The sequence below is a fragment of the Cucurbita moschata genome, unplaced genomic scaffold (genome assembly GCF_002738365.1).
Source record: "Cucurbita moschata cultivar Rifu unplaced genomic scaffold, Cmos_1.0 Cmo_Scf00015, whole genome shotgun sequence".
Lineage (NCBI taxonomy): Eukaryota > Viridiplantae > Streptophyta > Magnoliopsida > Cucurbitales > Cucurbitaceae > Cucurbita > Cucurbita moschata.
This window is the reverse complement of record NW_019268531.1, coordinates 2,146,267-2,162,388: the sequence shown is the minus strand read 5'-3', so window position 1 is coordinate 2,162,388 and position 16,122 is coordinate 2,146,267. Positions and strand designations below refer to the sequence as shown.

At 35.9% G+C, this 16,122-nt stretch overlaps 5 protein-coding genes across 6 annotated transcripts; 2 read left to right on the top strand and 3 right to left on the bottom strand.

Annotated features, from left to right (window-relative positions):
• Positions 1-216: 216 nt before the first annotated feature.
• LOC111453688 (UPF0548 protein At2g17695) lies at positions 217-2,847 on the bottom strand. 2 transcript variants are annotated; one of them, XR_002712291.1, is made up of 7 exons: positions 1,954-2,251; positions 1,413-1,493; positions 1,120-1,296; positions 836-1,034; positions 468-702; positions 380-423; positions 217-337 (listed from the first exon to the last, which is right to left on the bottom strand). XR_002712291.1 is itself a non-coding variant. In XM_023094882.1 (7 exons), the coding sequence occupies exons 3-6, from the start codon at positions 1,469-1,471 to the stop codon at positions 514-516; spliced, it is 624 nt and encodes a 207-aa protein (XP_022950650.1). In that variant the 5' UTR covers positions 1,472-1,493; positions 1,954-2,001; positions 2,768-2,847; the 3' UTR covers positions 217-423; positions 468-513. The 2 variants fall into 2 exon arrangements, 1 of the variants encoding a protein (XP_022950650.1); XM_023094882.1 differs by adding an exon at positions 2,768-2,847 and having other exon boundaries at positions 217-423; positions 1,954-2,001.
• A 108-nt stretch (positions 2,848-2,955) lies between these two features.
• Positions 2,956-6,042, bottom strand: LOC111453687 (thiol-disulfide oxidoreductase LTO1). Its single transcript, XM_023094881.1, has 6 exons — positions 5,608-6,042; positions 5,191-5,447; positions 4,972-5,084; positions 4,397-4,544; positions 4,031-4,168; positions 2,956-3,268 (listed from the first exon to the last, which is right to left on the bottom strand). Exons 1-6 carry the CDS (start codon positions 5,993-5,995, stop codon positions 3,197-3,199), a joined length of 1,116 nt encoding a protein of 371 aa, XP_022950649.1. The 5' UTR covers positions 5,996-6,042; the 3' UTR covers positions 2,956-3,196.
• Positions 6,043-8,259: 2,217 nt separating this feature from the next.
• On the top strand, positions 8,260-10,028 carry LOC111453026 (rhodanese-like domain-containing protein 15, chloroplastic). The gene is made up of 6 exons (XM_023093947.1): positions 8,260-8,419; positions 8,528-8,608; positions 8,696-8,880; positions 8,966-9,036; positions 9,154-9,207; positions 9,731-10,028. Exons 1-6 carry the CDS (start codon positions 8,340-8,342, stop codon positions 9,803-9,805), a joined length of 546 nt encoding a protein of 181 aa, XP_022949715.1. The 5' UTR covers positions 8,260-8,339; the 3' UTR covers positions 9,806-10,028.
• A 608-nt stretch (positions 10,029-10,636) lies between these two features.
• LOC111453680 (ammonium transporter 3 member 2-like) lies at positions 10,637-12,360 on the top strand. Its single transcript, XM_023094873.1, has 4 exons — positions 10,637-11,390; positions 11,508-11,793; positions 11,907-12,077; positions 12,163-12,360. Exons 1-4 carry the CDS (start codon positions 10,782-10,784, stop codon positions 12,261-12,263), a joined length of 1,167 nt encoding a protein of 388 aa, XP_022950641.1. The 5' UTR covers positions 10,637-10,781; the 3' UTR covers positions 12,264-12,360.
• Positions 12,361-12,612: 252 nt separating this feature from the next.
• LOC111453679 (ankyrin repeat domain-containing protein, chloroplastic) lies at positions 12,613-16,066 on the bottom strand. The gene is made up of 7 exons (XM_023094872.1): positions 15,281-16,066; positions 15,004-15,080; positions 14,745-14,843; positions 14,157-14,255; positions 13,602-13,700; positions 13,418-13,516; positions 12,613-13,224 (listed from the first exon to the last, which is right to left on the bottom strand). The coding sequence occupies exons 1-7, from the start codon at positions 16,011-16,013 to the stop codon at positions 13,114-13,116; spliced, it is 1,317 nt and encodes a 438-aa protein (XP_022950640.1). The 5' UTR covers positions 16,014-16,066; the 3' UTR covers positions 12,613-13,113.
• Positions 16,067-16,122: the final 56 nt, after the last annotated feature.

The window sequence follows — 16,122 nt, the reverse complement described above, 5'->3', positions numbered from 1 at the left end:
AAAAAAAAAAAAAAAAAAAAAAAAAAAAAAAAAAAAAAAAAAAAAAAAATTGAGAAATGGTAGTATTACCATGCAGCCCTAGTTTCAGAAAGTCTCCTTTCTAGCTTGTGCTGCATAGGAATTTCACCCATCGGCAGCCAAAAGTGATCATCCTAGACCTGAATTTTGATGGGGCTGTGAAAAAAAAAAAAAAAGCTCTAGGGATTGCACTTTTAATGGAAGTTGGCAACTGGTTAGAAGCAGCCAGTGATAAGATGTTCTCAAATTTAAGAAACATCAATGATCATGACAGAGTTCATTTGTATAGTTGAGCTATTCCAATGTCCTGATGATGCCATTTTTCTTAACAGAAAGGCTACGATCTAAGGACTGAATGCTACACTATAGGAGGATTGAAGAGCAGGAAGAAGCATTCTTAACTGCATACACACAAGAACATACACACACACACAAGGATAGCTAAGAACATACACACAAGGATAGCTAAGAACATACACACAAGCACACCAGGAGTTAGGAATGCTTGGCAGTCAAATATTTCTTAACTGCATTTGTAGATTGATAAGCAAAATACTTTTGCCGAAGAATTACATAAGGATAACTAAGAAATGATAATATGTGGGCAGGCTTTGAGAAGGAAAGAATTTCATACCACACCTGGCTGTTCGAGTCCATCTCGATCGAAAACCGTTCTTCACCCGCCTGGAATGGTGAGAATTCAAGATCATATTAACTATCAAGTACATTAATACAAGTATAGTGAAACCCAATAATATAAATTAGAGAAGAACAAACGAAAATTAGCCTGGAAAAAACAAATTAATGATGGACGAACCAGAAGATGGCCTTGAAGGGTACCACTGCCAAAACTGAAACATGTCCTAGCCATATTGGTACCTCTGTTCTCATTTACATATACAATTTGAAGAGGCATCACCACCCATGGAAGGAACTCCTTGGCACAGACACAAAACTTCACTCCCGGATGAACTGGCGTTGAGGAATCAACAAATGCCCAATTCAACCCAAAATGCCTGCAAAATTTGCACTGGGTTGAAGAGACCAAGAATTCTCGTCTAATACGTTACTGTTCAACCAAAAGGTATATAGCCAGAAAACCTCCAGTTCTGAAGAGCTTTCTTCCCCTTTTCATAAGTCTCAACACCAGAACCCACCAAAATACGAGCATGGTTGAGAAGAAACCCTTCTTGTGAGAGCCCCTTATCTTCTTGCAGGCAAGAGCTGGGATTAGCAGTAGCTCCTCTAAACTTGCTGCTATAGTTGAAGGAACCAGACCTAATGATGAACATCATGTAACATTCCGTTTAGAAAAAGGAGACAAGCATATCTCTGAGAGTTTTCTTTTTCTTTTTTCTGGTTAGGGATGGGGGCTACAATCCTATCGTTCTTGCCTGTCAATGCACGTCTTCTGCTCCTGAGGAGATGGACGAGACCAACACAGGAAGACCATCTTTATCAACAACAGCAATATCCTTCAAACAAAATGTCTTATCACTAATACGGAGCAGATGGTTCAAAATTCTTCAGCGTTTGCACGAATTTTATCAGATAGACTCATAAACAGGCTAGCTCCAAAAAAATTTATAAATAAAAACGATTCAGGATTTTAGTTCCTTTCACTACCAAAGAGTTTTCATAAGAACACAGGAAAATACGATCCATGATCCAATTAAATCAAAAACCTCGGAATGATATCTCGTCTCGATCCATTTTCGTAGAAGAAATTTGATACAAACTGCTAAAGAATTCGAATCTAATAGATGAATAAATAGTACTAAATCTCATAAGAACCGACAATTTCATGCGCGTCGATTGAGACTTCCGAAGCAGAAGCAATCAAAATCCAAAAATCGAACAAGAAATTTGTAAGAACAGAAGTTGCGGATTCAACATAAGAGATTAGAAACGAAGCAAGCGGAAGAAGATACATACTGGATTGAAATTACTTCAGCTTCACCACTTCTGCGCTACCGCGGTTCTCTGAATCGCAAGCACAAAAGATAGAGCGCGAGAAAATTGGGTAGCGAATAAATAAAATAGTTTTTTAAAACAAAGAAAAACAATTATTTATTCCTTTGATAAATTATTATAATATACTTAATCAAATTATTTATTGACGTCATAAATATTAGGATTATATCTCAACTAGTAAATATTAATATATTACAAGTTACAAATGCAATATTCATATTTTACAAATAGATATTATTGTCCAAAAAAAAAAAATATTGAGTTTTCAATTTCCTCCGTTCGTTTTTTTTAATACAGATTTATTGAGAATACATCGAGGAAACCAACACGCTCGAGAGTAATTTTGAATATAGTTCTATTAGTTTTCAATAAAGTTCTAAATTTTTTATTTTTCATATTTTAGAATTTCTTTATAAAAGAAAATATCGATAAACTTAGCAACGGCTGAACGAAGCTATAAAACTCCACTTCACATAATTACTTTCATAATATAAGATCTCAATAATAGAAAAACCGTAAAATACGTCATTAAAACCCCACGACAAAAGAAAAAAAAACAAAAAAAAAAATTATAACAATTCAATTTAATCCCTACTATGAAAAATTACATCAAAATTAAGCATCAATTTTATCATGAGACGACTTAGTTTTTATAGTCAATGAACATGTTTGATGGAGACTAGATGATTAAGAATTTTGAAATAAACTAAATAGTTACCTATAAATTTTATGGACTAAATTACTAAAAATAAAAAAGTTGAAAGAACGAATTCACCGCTGTATGGTTGATCGGCGATTACTAGTGATTTCAGCTTCATGCAGGCGAGTTGCAGCCTACAATTCGAACTGAGGACGGGTTTTTCGAGTTAGCTCACCCTCACGGGATCACGACCCTTTGTCGTGTAGCAAATGAAATATTTGAGGGACTAAAATGTTAATCTTAGGAGAGACCAAAAAAGATGCTCACATTGAAACTGATCATATTTCCATTACTATAGCCTGTAAGTATCTACATGAAGAAGAGTAGTAGCAAACCTCTGATTACCTATTTCCTTCATGAGTGATAGGGGTGGCTTAATTTATACTGCAAGAGAAGCAACTTTGCTGGGTATAATAATCATGTCATGAAGTGATGAGATCGATATCTACAATCTATAAATGGCTATTGAACTGATATAAACAGATGAAAATGTGAAAGGGTGTTCTAACTTATCCCATCAGCCTTGAATCCTGAAATTTCTGCGAGCTCTGACAGATCTTTCTCCCCACTCAAAACCTGCAGGAAACCAGAATTTGATGATACAATTAGAAGTAAAAACATCCTAACAAGGAAGAAAAGGGAGCATGTAGCTCTAGCTCAGACAGTTCATGAAACTTTTACACCAGAAAAGAAGATCCAGAGAAATGTTTAAGGAGGCGATTGGTTGCTGCTACTCTAAGCACCTTGTTTCTAGTTATCTATGATCCACCATGCAATGAGTACCAAAACACAGATCTTAGGGATATTCTTTTCACGGGGATACTTTTACATTCTCGAGCATACTTTTACATTCTCGAGCATTTTCAAGAATCTCACTCATCTCTCTCGTACTAAATTCTCTCCAGGGATACTTTTACACTCTCGAGCGTTTTCAAGAATCTCACTCATATCTCTCTCTTACTAAATTTTCTCCAAAACTGCCTCATTTAACTATCTCTATCAATATATATGAGATCTCACTTTGTTGGAGAGGGGAACAAAACATTCCTTATAAAGGTGTAAAAACTTCTCCCTAACAGACGTGCTTTAAAACCTTGAGGGGAAGCCTAGAAGAAAAAGCCTAAAGAGGACAATATCTGTTAGCGGTGGACTTGCCCGTCGTCAATATGTGTGTGTGTAGTGGTGGTTAAATTTAGTGCAATCGAGTCTAGCAAGTACAATAAGAAAAATAGTGACACGACCATAGCATTCGTAAGTGTCCTGGAATAGTAAACATTGCTAATTATAAAGATTGCACAGGAATGTAAACAAAATGCCCCTTAACTTGTGCTTTTTTACCTGCCCGTTAATCACCCATGTTGGGAAGCCTTCAATTCCAACTTCTGAACAAGCTTTCTCTATCTTAGTGCCTTTATGATACCCATTGGGGAAACATTCTACATAGTCTAATAGTTTTGCTGCCTCACGTCCAAACATCTGTGTTGACAGCAAGATAGCATATAATTGATAGTCATTGTCTAACTTGCAAGCAAATTCATGAGCCCAACGGTAAAAATGAAGCAATAATGATCAACATGTAATGTCAAAAGTCTATGTATAGTTTGATAGTGTGGCCGTGAAGGCTCAGATAAGTGCCACCGCCACAAGATTATTTTATCGCATTACTCAGTCAAGTCATTGCCATTTTACAAATGGAGAAAGTACCTCTTTCTGTTCTACACAATGTGAACACCAAAAAGCTCCATACATTTTGGCCCCGATAGAGTGCAGATGCCTCGCAAGGGAAATGGACAGAGCGTTCGATGAATTTGTTAACTCGGTTTCGAAGTATGGAAGGTCAAGTTCAGCAGCACTGCAAAGTAAAACAAACAAAAAGACTTCCAATAAATTATAAGAAATGAAACCAAAAAGAAGTCATATATCTATTTCAAAATAATAATAAGAAAATGAGTATAGATCATCTGAGATTTGAATATATATATATATATATATATATATATATCAACCAAAAATGGATCTCATGTTCCAAAACAATATTGAAATGATTTATAACTTCAGCAACACCAAATATCATGATAGCTCCTAAGTAACCAAGATCAAAAGAATTAGCATTCTAAGGTTCATGATGACAAGGAATCAAAAACAAGGATGCATACTTTTCTCTTCCACGCAGCAATGGAAAAGTATAGACATCAAAAGTCAAACGCTCAATTGTTAAAGAACACATGAACCAATGAGAATAGCCCTTTAGCTATTTCAAGATCTTTTGTAACACACACCTTTGAGAACTAGGTAGGGAACCATTATATGAGGTAGAAAGGGTGATAAAAACCACGCTAGCGATAAATATCTGAGAGCCCAATCGTCTCATAGACTCTTGCAATCCAAAATCCTAAGCCATCACCGCAAGAAAAGTTCAGAAATGCATGAATCAACAATATTCTTCCATCAAAAAAGATACCCAAAATACAAAGCAAACATTAATAAAAGTAAAAGACCTTCAGAACGGCAAAGAACAAGCTGAATGACAACAGAGCGGATACTAGGCAATATGAGCATGACACTCCTGAAAATTTTGTGTTCAGAATGTATAGAAAGTATGCACTGGCAGTAGCCATAGAGGTAGTAGCGCCAAGCATGACTAAACGACCATCAGATTCATCAATACCAAAAGGCAATTTCTTTTCTGCCAACTGCAAACTAATTGCTCCTACTAAGCCATACGCCACCATTCCAATCAATGGCAGTGGTACACCTTGTAATTGCAAAAGCATAGTTATTAACAGGCAAGATACACAAAATTTCCAAGAAAAAATGGAGGGGGAGACATGAGAATAGACGCATTGACCAACATAAAAGGAGATTTGTTAGTCAAGTAAAATGATGAATTAGATGAACAGATTGAAAAAAAATACCAAAAACAGCAGCATAATCACTGTTAAGAACGTTGTCGCAGCTTCCACCACCAATTGGGCAAAAGGCAGCTGAATCAGTGAGCTTGACGTAACTCAAATACGCAGTTTCAACGAATCCAATCCCGCCCAAAGCAGCACATAAATTATCCGTCAAATTACTCAAAATTGATGGAGAAGAAGACGCTGAGGACGTTGACTCAGCTTCCGGCTCAGTATCCTGATTAGTTCCATTGGACAAGCAAAATACAGGAACCACAAGCCGTCCCCGAATCAAATCTCTTTGGTGCTTGAAAGAATCATATCTTTGATGAAAAAGAGAAAGATTCTGGCGAGAACAAGGTCTCGGAAACGAGCATGGAAGACAGGGTAGAGTGGCGGAGCACGCCATTTCCTCCTCCCGATTGTACGCAACCGGGAAATGAAAGAGAGACGAAGACGAGCTTTCAGGGACGATCAAAATGCAAAAATTGAGGCCCATTGGGCCTAATGGCCCAATAATCATATTGCCTTTTATTTTTCTTTTGTTATTTTTTATTTTTCTCATTTATTTTTCTTTTTTTTCATTTACTTTTCGTATAAATAATTCTTCAATTTATAAATAAATTTTTTTATATAATTTTATTAAATTAATTTATTTAAGTATGATATATGAAATAAAAGTAAATTTTAATTAGTTAAATTATTTTAATAATTTAATTTGATAATAATAAAAGAACCAACATCATTTAATTAATAAAATTGTTTAAAATAACTGTGGAAACAAACCAAAATACTATTTATGTGTATAAAATATTATTTAGAGAGGTTAGAAATAGAAATAATAACAATAAATAATAAACTTATATATATATATACCTGTATATATATATATATATGTGTGTGTATACATGTATATATATATTAGACTTTAAATGTAATTTTTAAATTAAATTAGTTAAGTTTTAAATTCCCATTTAAATTAAGGACTATATTATATTTTTTTTAATTGTCAAAGAATAATTGTAATATTAAAATTTTAATTTTTAAAAATTATATTAGTAGAGAAGATTATTAAGACTTTTTTTATATAAATTTTTAATAAAAAAAATATTAAAAAAATAAAAACTTTCAAATAACTATTTTATTTAGAGAATAATAAATAGAAAAATTATTGGTGGGAATCCAATTCTTGCAAATTTGGGAATCTAAGATTCCTGTAAATAAAAAATAAATAAATAAATAGAGAATTTTGACAGGAGGAGAATAAAACACGGTTACTTTATAAATTTTTTTTTTAAAAAAAAATAAATATTTATATTTTGTTTCAAAATTACAATATTACTTTTAATATTTATAAACATTTCAAAGTATAAAATATTTAAAATTTAAAACGACAATTTTTTTTTTTAAAAAAAGTATAAAAGTAGGGAATATTTTTTTTATTATTTAACCTCAATTTAATTCATGAATTTAATGATTTTCATCGTCATTTTTATTTCATTTATAATATTAATTAATTCAATACATCAACATCTTACAAAATTTAATATATGTCCACGTCACCATGTTATTACACGTATTCAAAATTTCAAATAAAATGTTGATAAGAATTAATATGGGCGAGAGGTGCTTTCAAATCATGTCCAAAATTGATTTTAATTCTTTTTTTTCTTTTCTAAAAAATACAATAAAACAAACTAGAAATAAAATCTTTCAAAATAATTATATATATATATATAACTTAAATAATTGGAGGGTTGAGAGAAATATCTAGATGGGTGACGAGTGGGTATGGCTGCGCCAGCCACGTGTAGAGGATAGGAGCCACCAAAGGCTTTGATATGTGTGCAAGAACTCATCTAAATTATTGTCAGCAAAATGACATCTGATCGAAGCTCACAGCTAACAGATATTGATCTATATAAGTAAATTTTTTCGTGGGTTTTAAAAAAAAGTTTCGTTCTCCTCCTCAATCGATATGAGATCTCACAATCCACCCCCTTTCATGGCTCAACGTCCTCAATGACATTCGTTCCTCCCTCCAATCGATGTGAGATCTCACAATTCACCTCCCTTCGAGGCCTAACGTCTTCACTAGCACAATGCCCCGTGTCTGACTCTAATACTATTTATAATAGCTCAAGCTCACTACTAGTCGATATTGTTCTCATCTAACTTTCCCTCTCGAGATTCCCTCCAAAGTTTTTAGAATACGTCTGTTAGGGAGAGGTTTTCACACATTTGTAAAGATCTCATAATTCACCCATTTGGGTCTCAGTGTCTTCGGTGACACTCATTCCTCTCTCGAATCGATGTAGATACTCAATTGAGCTGGTTTTTTAATCAACGTAGTACGAGTTATAAGGAATCTTGTCTAGTATGCAACTTATCCATTGTGAATAGATACTCGGTTGAGCTGTATTTTTGTAACGAATCTCGATCTCGACGTGAAATACAAATTTTCGAGCGTAAAAATTGCAAACAACAACGGTAAAAAAGTCGTGGAGGGAAAGCAAAGAAAGTAAAGTTGTAAATGATGTTCATATGGATGGATGGTCATGGCTGAGGCTGACTACCTTTCAAACTTATCCACTCAATTTCATTACGTGAAGATCCAAACAAAGCTGTTCATAAAATGGCGTGGCATTCCCATCACTCCCATCCCCTAATTCCATTATATATCTCCTTCCCTTCTTCTTCCTCTCATCACTCCCATCCCCTACTTCTTCTACGCTCGATCGCTCGACCCGACCATGTCGCTCGCCTCCTCCTCGTCTTCCATCGTATCGTCCACCTTTCTTCTCCATCCCGACAACACCAATCTCCCTCCAAGGTATCCTCGACTTCTCTCGTTCAAATCAATTGAGCTATATTCGACTTTATTTTTAATGGGTATCTTTTAAAATTATCCAATTCAATAAACCAACGATTTTATTACTAGAGGGAGGTTGTTACCAATTACAGGTTCACTACAACGCCGCCAGAGAGACACTACCATCAGCCATAAAAATTGGAGCACCAGGTAAATAAAAGTGACTCTTAAGAATTCAACTTATACCCTAAACTTTTAGTCGAGAATATACATTAAATTTCGATAAATTCAATATAGTCGAAATGCTGTTCTAAGAGAAGAGATGGAAGCTGTCGCGGTTCCAACGTCGGTGCCGGTGCGTGTAGCTCTCGAGCTTCTTCAAGCCGGACAGCGATACTTAGACGTAAGAACCCCTGAAGAGTTCAGCGCAGGGCATGCCCCTGGCGCCATTAACATCCCCTATATGTACAGGGTAGGATCAGGTATTTAATGAAATTTTAAATGGGTTTTATATAATTTTTTCAATTTTTAAAAATTAAATTAAAATTTTTAATGTGAATTATATAGGAATGACAAGGAACCCGCATTTCTTAGCTGAAGTGGCGGTTTATTTCAGAAAAGAGGATGAAATTCTTGTCGTAAGTTTTATGGTTTAATTAATTAATTAATTTTTTAAAAACTAATTTATTTATTTATTTTTATAAATTTTTATAAATTTAAATTTTGAATTTTAATGGATTTGTATTATTGGATAGGGATGCCTAAGTGGGAAGCGCTCTCTAATGGCTGCCGCTGATCTTCTTGCTTCCGTAAGCATCTTGCTTTCTATTTTCTATTTTTATTTTTCTTTCTAAAAAAGAAAAAAAAAATTATATATTTTAAAAATGTTGGATTAAAATAAATATATTATTTTTCATTTTAGTTTCGATATTTTTTAAAATAAATTTTAAATTTACTCTATATACTTTTAATTTAAAATGATTATATTATAAGCATTAGGTGAATAACCATAAATTTATTAAAAATATACGAATTTAAATTAAATATTTGAATGTATCTGAACTAAAATGAAATGAAATAAAACAATACGAAAAATTGGCATTTATAAATTATTTTAAAAATGGATGAATTTGAGTCGACAAAATATTTAATTATAACATATTCAAAATTTTGTAAAAATTCATCCGACATTAAACTTTCAATTTTGAGATTAATGATTCGTGTTCTTAAAATGTGACGAATAGGTGAATGAGCCGGTTAATGGAAATTTAATTAAAATGAAATAAAAATGAAATGTTGGGAAGGGATTTAAATGAAATGAATTGTGTGTAGGGGTACGGGAACGTGACGGACATAGCGGGTGGATATGAAGCTTGGTCCCGCAATGGACTGCCCATGGAATTGTAAATATTTTTGTGGACATCTCACCTTCTCCTAATTTTGCACACCCACCACAATTTTATTTAATATAATCTCCACAAAATATCCTATATTTTTCCGATATATTAAATGTCGGTTTTCATAGGTTAAATCGTATGTTACATTTCTCAACTGGTTAAGCTGTATGTCAATTTTTAGTTGCTTTGTAAAGAATTTGTAAATAAAAGGTACTGTTGGAGCTGGGTGATTGTTGATGGATGATGTTTGTAAATTTTAATAATTAATAAAATAGTACGAAGAAAACAAAGAGATGGCCAATCAGAACGTTACTACCAATGTTTATTTGTAATTCTTTTCAGTTTAAGGAAGATAATTTCAAAATAATAATTGATATTGATTTCATTTTTAACTATTGGAAGGAATATTTTGAACTTTATAGTATATTTAGAATATTATTCTAACATTTATTAATATTTTAGTGTACTATGTATCAAAAAAAAAATTAATTAATTGAATTATGTTCAGGTATGTAATTTAATACGTGATACAGAAAAATAATTAGTTTACATTAATTCGTTTCTGCAATTATTTCGGTCCACCTCTTTTCCGTACTCAAATAAATTGTCTTAAGTGTTCGCGCGTCTTGGCTTTGTCTCGTTATCGAGATCTTAATCGATTGATTTCACCTCTACTCTTAAAATTACAAAAAAAAAAAAAACGAGCTCGTGCTCCTTTCTTCTCCTTCGTCATCGTCGTGGATCCTCCGACATTTTTACAATTTTTCTCAACGTCTTCGATAATTAAAGAATATTGATGACACCTATTAAAGTATTTTTCTTCCTCCTGTAGGGCATTTTAGGGATACCAGGACAAGAGAAGCCAAGAACAGGGAGATTATACCAATGGAACATTCCCAAGCCAACTGCCAAAAACTGAATCTTATTTATGTTATATTCCCACCGCAGCTTCGAACGAAAATACAGTCCGAATTCCCTCTTCTCCTATGAGTTCTTGTATGCTTCAAGACCGTGGCTTGCGCCCGGGGCTTGCTGCGGCAGACCAATCAATTCCCTACTGGAACAACAAGGCCGACAATGCATGGCAGCTCACGGCAGCCACCATGGTCGGCCTCCAAACTGTTCCGGGGCTGGTCATCCTCTATGGCAGCATGGTGAAGAAAAAATGGGCTGTCAACTCCGCCTTCATGGCGCTCTATGGCTTCGCTTCTGTGCTCGTCTGTTGGGTGTTGTGGGCACATCGTATGGCATTCGGTGACCGATTGTTCTGGCTCATTGGTGTGCCTGGTGCAGCGCTGTCTGAAGGGTACCTTCTTTCACATTCTACACAAGGCTGTTTCCCAATGGCTGACTACGTGTTTTTCCAGTTCGCTTTCGCCGCCATTACTGTCGTGTTGCTTGCCGGGTCCTTGCTGGGAAGGATGAATTTTGGTGCATGGATGCTTTTTGTTCCAATGTGGCTAACTGTTTGTTACACTGTTGGGGCATTCTGTATATGGGGGAATGGGTTTATTCAGAAGTACCTCATTGATTACGCCGGCGGCTATGTCATTCATCTTTCTTCTGGGGTGGCTGGTTTCACTGCCGCTTACTGGGTAAATGATCTACAAAAACAAGTTATTACCTTCTCTTTGCTGTGATCTTTCTTCTCTGTATGCTTTGGTATCAAGTTGTAGTGATGATGGTTTCTGATCTGGTGACCGTGCCCACAGGTCGGGCCACGACACTCCCGCGACAGGCAAAGCTTCCCACCAAACAACATACTCCACATGGTATTTGGGGCAGGGTTTCTTTGGCTGGGCTGGACTGGATTCAATGGAGGAGCTCCATTTGCAGCGGGTCGGATTACGTCGCTAGCCATTTTGAACACGCATATTTGCACAGCAACAAGTCTGTTGATCTGGGTTTCAATGGACATCATAGTATACAAGAAAAGCTCTGTGATTGGTGCAGTTCAAGGGATCATCACTGGCCTTGTCTGTATCACTCCTGGTGCAGGTTAGTCCTTTCACCCATCCTAGAAACAGAAAGAAAGAAAGACATAACTGTTAATTTTACCTTACCTGAAGAATCCAATTAGAAGCAGGGTATATGGTTTACATGAACAATAGGGCTTGTGGACTCGGTCGCAGCTGTGGTGATGGGTGTGCTTGCTGGTTTGGTTCCATGGTACACCATGATGGTGCTGCACAGGAAGCTGGCATTCCTTCAGTGTGTCGACGATACTCTGGGTGTCTTCCACACACATGCTGTGGCTGGCTCCATGGGAGGACTCCTCACAGGTTTCTTTGCTAAACCCAGCCTTTTGAAAATGATGTATCCAGATTCTCTATATGGTCCAGGCTTCCTGTATGCCATCTCCAATAGAAAGCTCAAAGATGGCCTCAAACAAATTGGCATCCAGTTCGCTGGAGCAGTGTTTATCACCCTCTGGAATGCCATCTTTACCAGCATTATCTGTTACCTGATTAGCCATATTGTTAACTTAAGAATGAAAGAAGAGGACCTGGAAATAGGCGACGACGCTGCTCATGGAGAAGAACCCTATGCATTGTGGGGCGACGGAGAGAAGATGCCCTCTTCATTTCGTCTTCCACACACCCCTAGGTTCCCATCATTATGCAGGTGGGATTAGGCGAACCAGATTTTGCAGTAATTCTCGCTGCTGCTGTAGTCACTCCAGCTCAGGGGTTTTCGGGCGGCATTCCTGTAAATATAGCTTATCAACAGGAAAAGAATAGCTGTATTCATTATTCGTTTAATGACAGTTACAGCAGCCAAAGACGAATAATTTCCACCTAGCTATAATCAGAGAAATTTTCAAACACCTTCCCCACTTCAATAAACTAGTTTGTACCTCCTCTTCATATTGTGAAGGGATATCATCAATAAGAAAGCTACAGCTCTTCGAGTTCATCCATTAAGTTCATAACTTATGTCGATAAAACGTGTATATACTTCAAGATTTTGATTAGTTACAACAGATACAAAACAAAGGGAAGGGGTTATTACAACTTTCAACATAAAAAGAAAGATGAATATGATACTCATCGGGCTTCCCATGCCATAATCATCGGTCAGTTATTGATATAGATGCATTTGCTCTGCAGGAGGGCTCACGCAGAGACATATTTCTAGCTCGGTTTGCGATGATTTCACTTTCTTTGTGCTATTTGCTCTGATAGAATGATCTAGCAAAGAACCCAATGTTGAACAGTCGCACGGCCAATATGGGACTCGGACAACTATGGCATACCAAACATGATGATAGGCGATCTTCCAGAGCGTAAGCAAGAGTTACTCAACTAATCATGTCTGTCATGAAGGCAGTTTACTTGGCTTTGGAAGCTGTTTCAACAGCTTTATTAGTTCATAAGTTTTTGTGTCTTGACCAGAATAGAGGCAAATGTCCAATGGGGTTAACCCTTCCTGGAATGCAGTGAGGCAAGATGTATTGTTAAAAGAGCATTTAAACCTATTAATATATTCTAACTTAGCTCAGACGATATACAAGTAAATCAGCAAGAATATCGTGCGTTACAGAAAAGATGTAGAATAGCACAAGCGAAGAAAAGCAAAAAATTGTAATGTTCATGCCATGTAGAAACTTAACAATACTTACCACATTTTTTAGTGTCTTATCAGCTCCTTTAATTAATAGAAGCCTGACTACATCTGTTCGACGAGCCTGAACAGCAAGATGCAGCGGCGTCCACCCATCCTGGTAAGAGGATGATAAGAATAGTGTTAATTAAAATTTTGAATTGTAAAAGGCACGTCATCTATAAAGAGGAGTATAAACGTACTTTATCCTGAAGGTTTATATCAACATTATATAATAGAAGAACTTTAATTGCCATACTGGAAGCAGTTTGGACAGCATAATGCATCAACGTTGCCCCATCCTGTTAAGAAGGGTAGTAGAAATTTTTTGATAAGAGAAAGTTCGAATAAATTTTTTTTTAAAAAAAAAACTTGCAACAAAAATTAGCTGAAAGCAAACATATATCATGTTACATTACTTTGGAAGTTTGGAATTTAGAAAGTAGGCAACTTAATTCAACTTTTACTCGACTTCAGATAGGTATTATTGACATGAAACGTAAAAAATAAGATTAAAAACTAATGGACGCTATATATTCTTTGTTTATAAGGATTAAAACATATACAGCTTGAAGACTTGATTTCTACAATTTCAATGTACAGCTACATCTCTATGTAATTCGAATGAGCATCAACAATTCATGCAAAACGTCAATTACTGGTTTCAATTTTGAAGATAAAATGACAAAAGCTCCTCCTCAAAGTTTAACACCGTTCCTCGAAGCTAGTCAACCGCATAAGTGGAAAATTTAGCTAACCTTATCACGAACAAAAGGATTGGCACTTTCTCGTAAAAGATAATTAGTTATGGCTTGCTTTTTTGCAATTATGGCCCTGTGAAGAGCTGTGAAACCAACCTGTAGGCAAATATAAACAAAAATGACTAAGGATTGATGAAATAACTGTAAATTAACTAAAAGCACGGACATTTTAGACGTGTCTGTGTCCAACATTTATTGGACACTCGGACACTCCAACACTTATTTGAAACGTATCAGGCACTTGTTAGTAGAATAGATAAGATGTACAAAGTGAAAAACTGGTCTAACTTTTGTTAAACCTGCATCAAACACCATTTAAGTATACTAAATATGACAAAACTAATAAAATTCAGAGCAAAATACATCAAACTAACTTTTTAAGCATATAAATGCAAAAATTCATTGATTTTGAACTTTCTTCTCAAATAAAATGATATATATTTTTAAAAAATGTATATTTTAATAAACGTGTCATTGTCATGTCCGTATCCTACATTTTTTAAAAAAATGATGTCCTGTCATGACTGTGTTGTATTCATGACTCATATCCGTATTTGTGCTTTCTAGCATCGAAGCGTTCCCTACCTTGTCCACAGCATTGATATCAACATTGTTTTTCAGTAGTTCATCTACAAGGTAAAATTCGCCAGATCCAACAAGAGTATGTAGAGGCAACCACATGTCCTGAACATAATTTCAAAAACCCACAAGTGGTTACAGTAGCTGAGTACTATTTCAAATCCAAATCCGGGATATTGATAACTTTTAAGCATATCCAATACGAGTCAATCTAGCTAGCCCATAGAATATAACTTTAAAATACAATGGCCATAACAAGGCTTACAGAGTGAGCAGAAGCAAGATCAGGCACCCTTTTGTTCAGCATAGCCTTTTCCTCTTTTGAAAATAACTTGCGAGGTCCTGTCCATGGAAGCATAACAGAGTAATTCATTGAGGTGAATGGATAATAACCAAAATCTAAAAGAGACACACAAGATTATCCTTCCAGTATTCATAGAGTCGAGCATACTCAAAATGTAAAGGATAACTGGTTAATTACTACTGGAAATGCTTCATTTAGATTGCAACTCAAATAATCACATTCAAAATATAGGCAATACCTTCAGCTTTTTTATCAGCAGGTTGATATTGTACACTGTTAAAGAATTCTGAAACATCCTCCAGACCCCTACCATAAACCGCCCATTTGGGATTTTTTGGCGCCACACGCTCGCTCGACCCGCTAATTTCGCCTCCTTTCACTTCCTTAACACCTTCCGCCCTGTTAACTTCCTCAGTCCCCGGGAAACTAGAAGGATTATCAAGAACAAGTGGCTTCAACTGCGCCAACTTGGCCTCCTTAAACGACAAATACTCCTCCAAATTCACACTCCTCAAAGGAACAAGCCCTTGCTTCTTCTTCTCAACTCGAGTACCAAACTCCAATTCCTGAGCAATCTTCCGTCTCTCTTTCTTGGTGATGTTAATCTCCGCTTGCACTTCTTTCCACTCATCCGGCACCAAATTTTCGGGCTTAATTTCCACAACGCCATTCTTTGGCTTAGACTTCGTTGTTCGCGGACTGTAATGCTCCGCATTCGAATCATCCAACACATACGGGTCGTCAAACACGCCGTCTTCGAAGATAACGCAATCGCCGATAACAAAGTCTTCTAACTCATCTGGTTGGATAGAGTAAGAGTTGTGGGAAGAAGACTTAACCGAACAAACTCTGTTTGGGCGTCTGGGAAGAGATACGAAGGAAAGCTTGGTAGAATTGGGAAGAGAAAGCGGCGAATTCGAGAGGAAGACGACTTTAGCTACCGGAATATTGAGAAAAGCTGCGAGTGACATGGCTGGCTCCGATCGATTCCCGATGGCACTTCCCCTCTGATGAGAAAATGGAAGAGATTTCTTCATAAAATTGGGCTACGGGTCCAAGCCCATAAGACTGCAGTTTGGG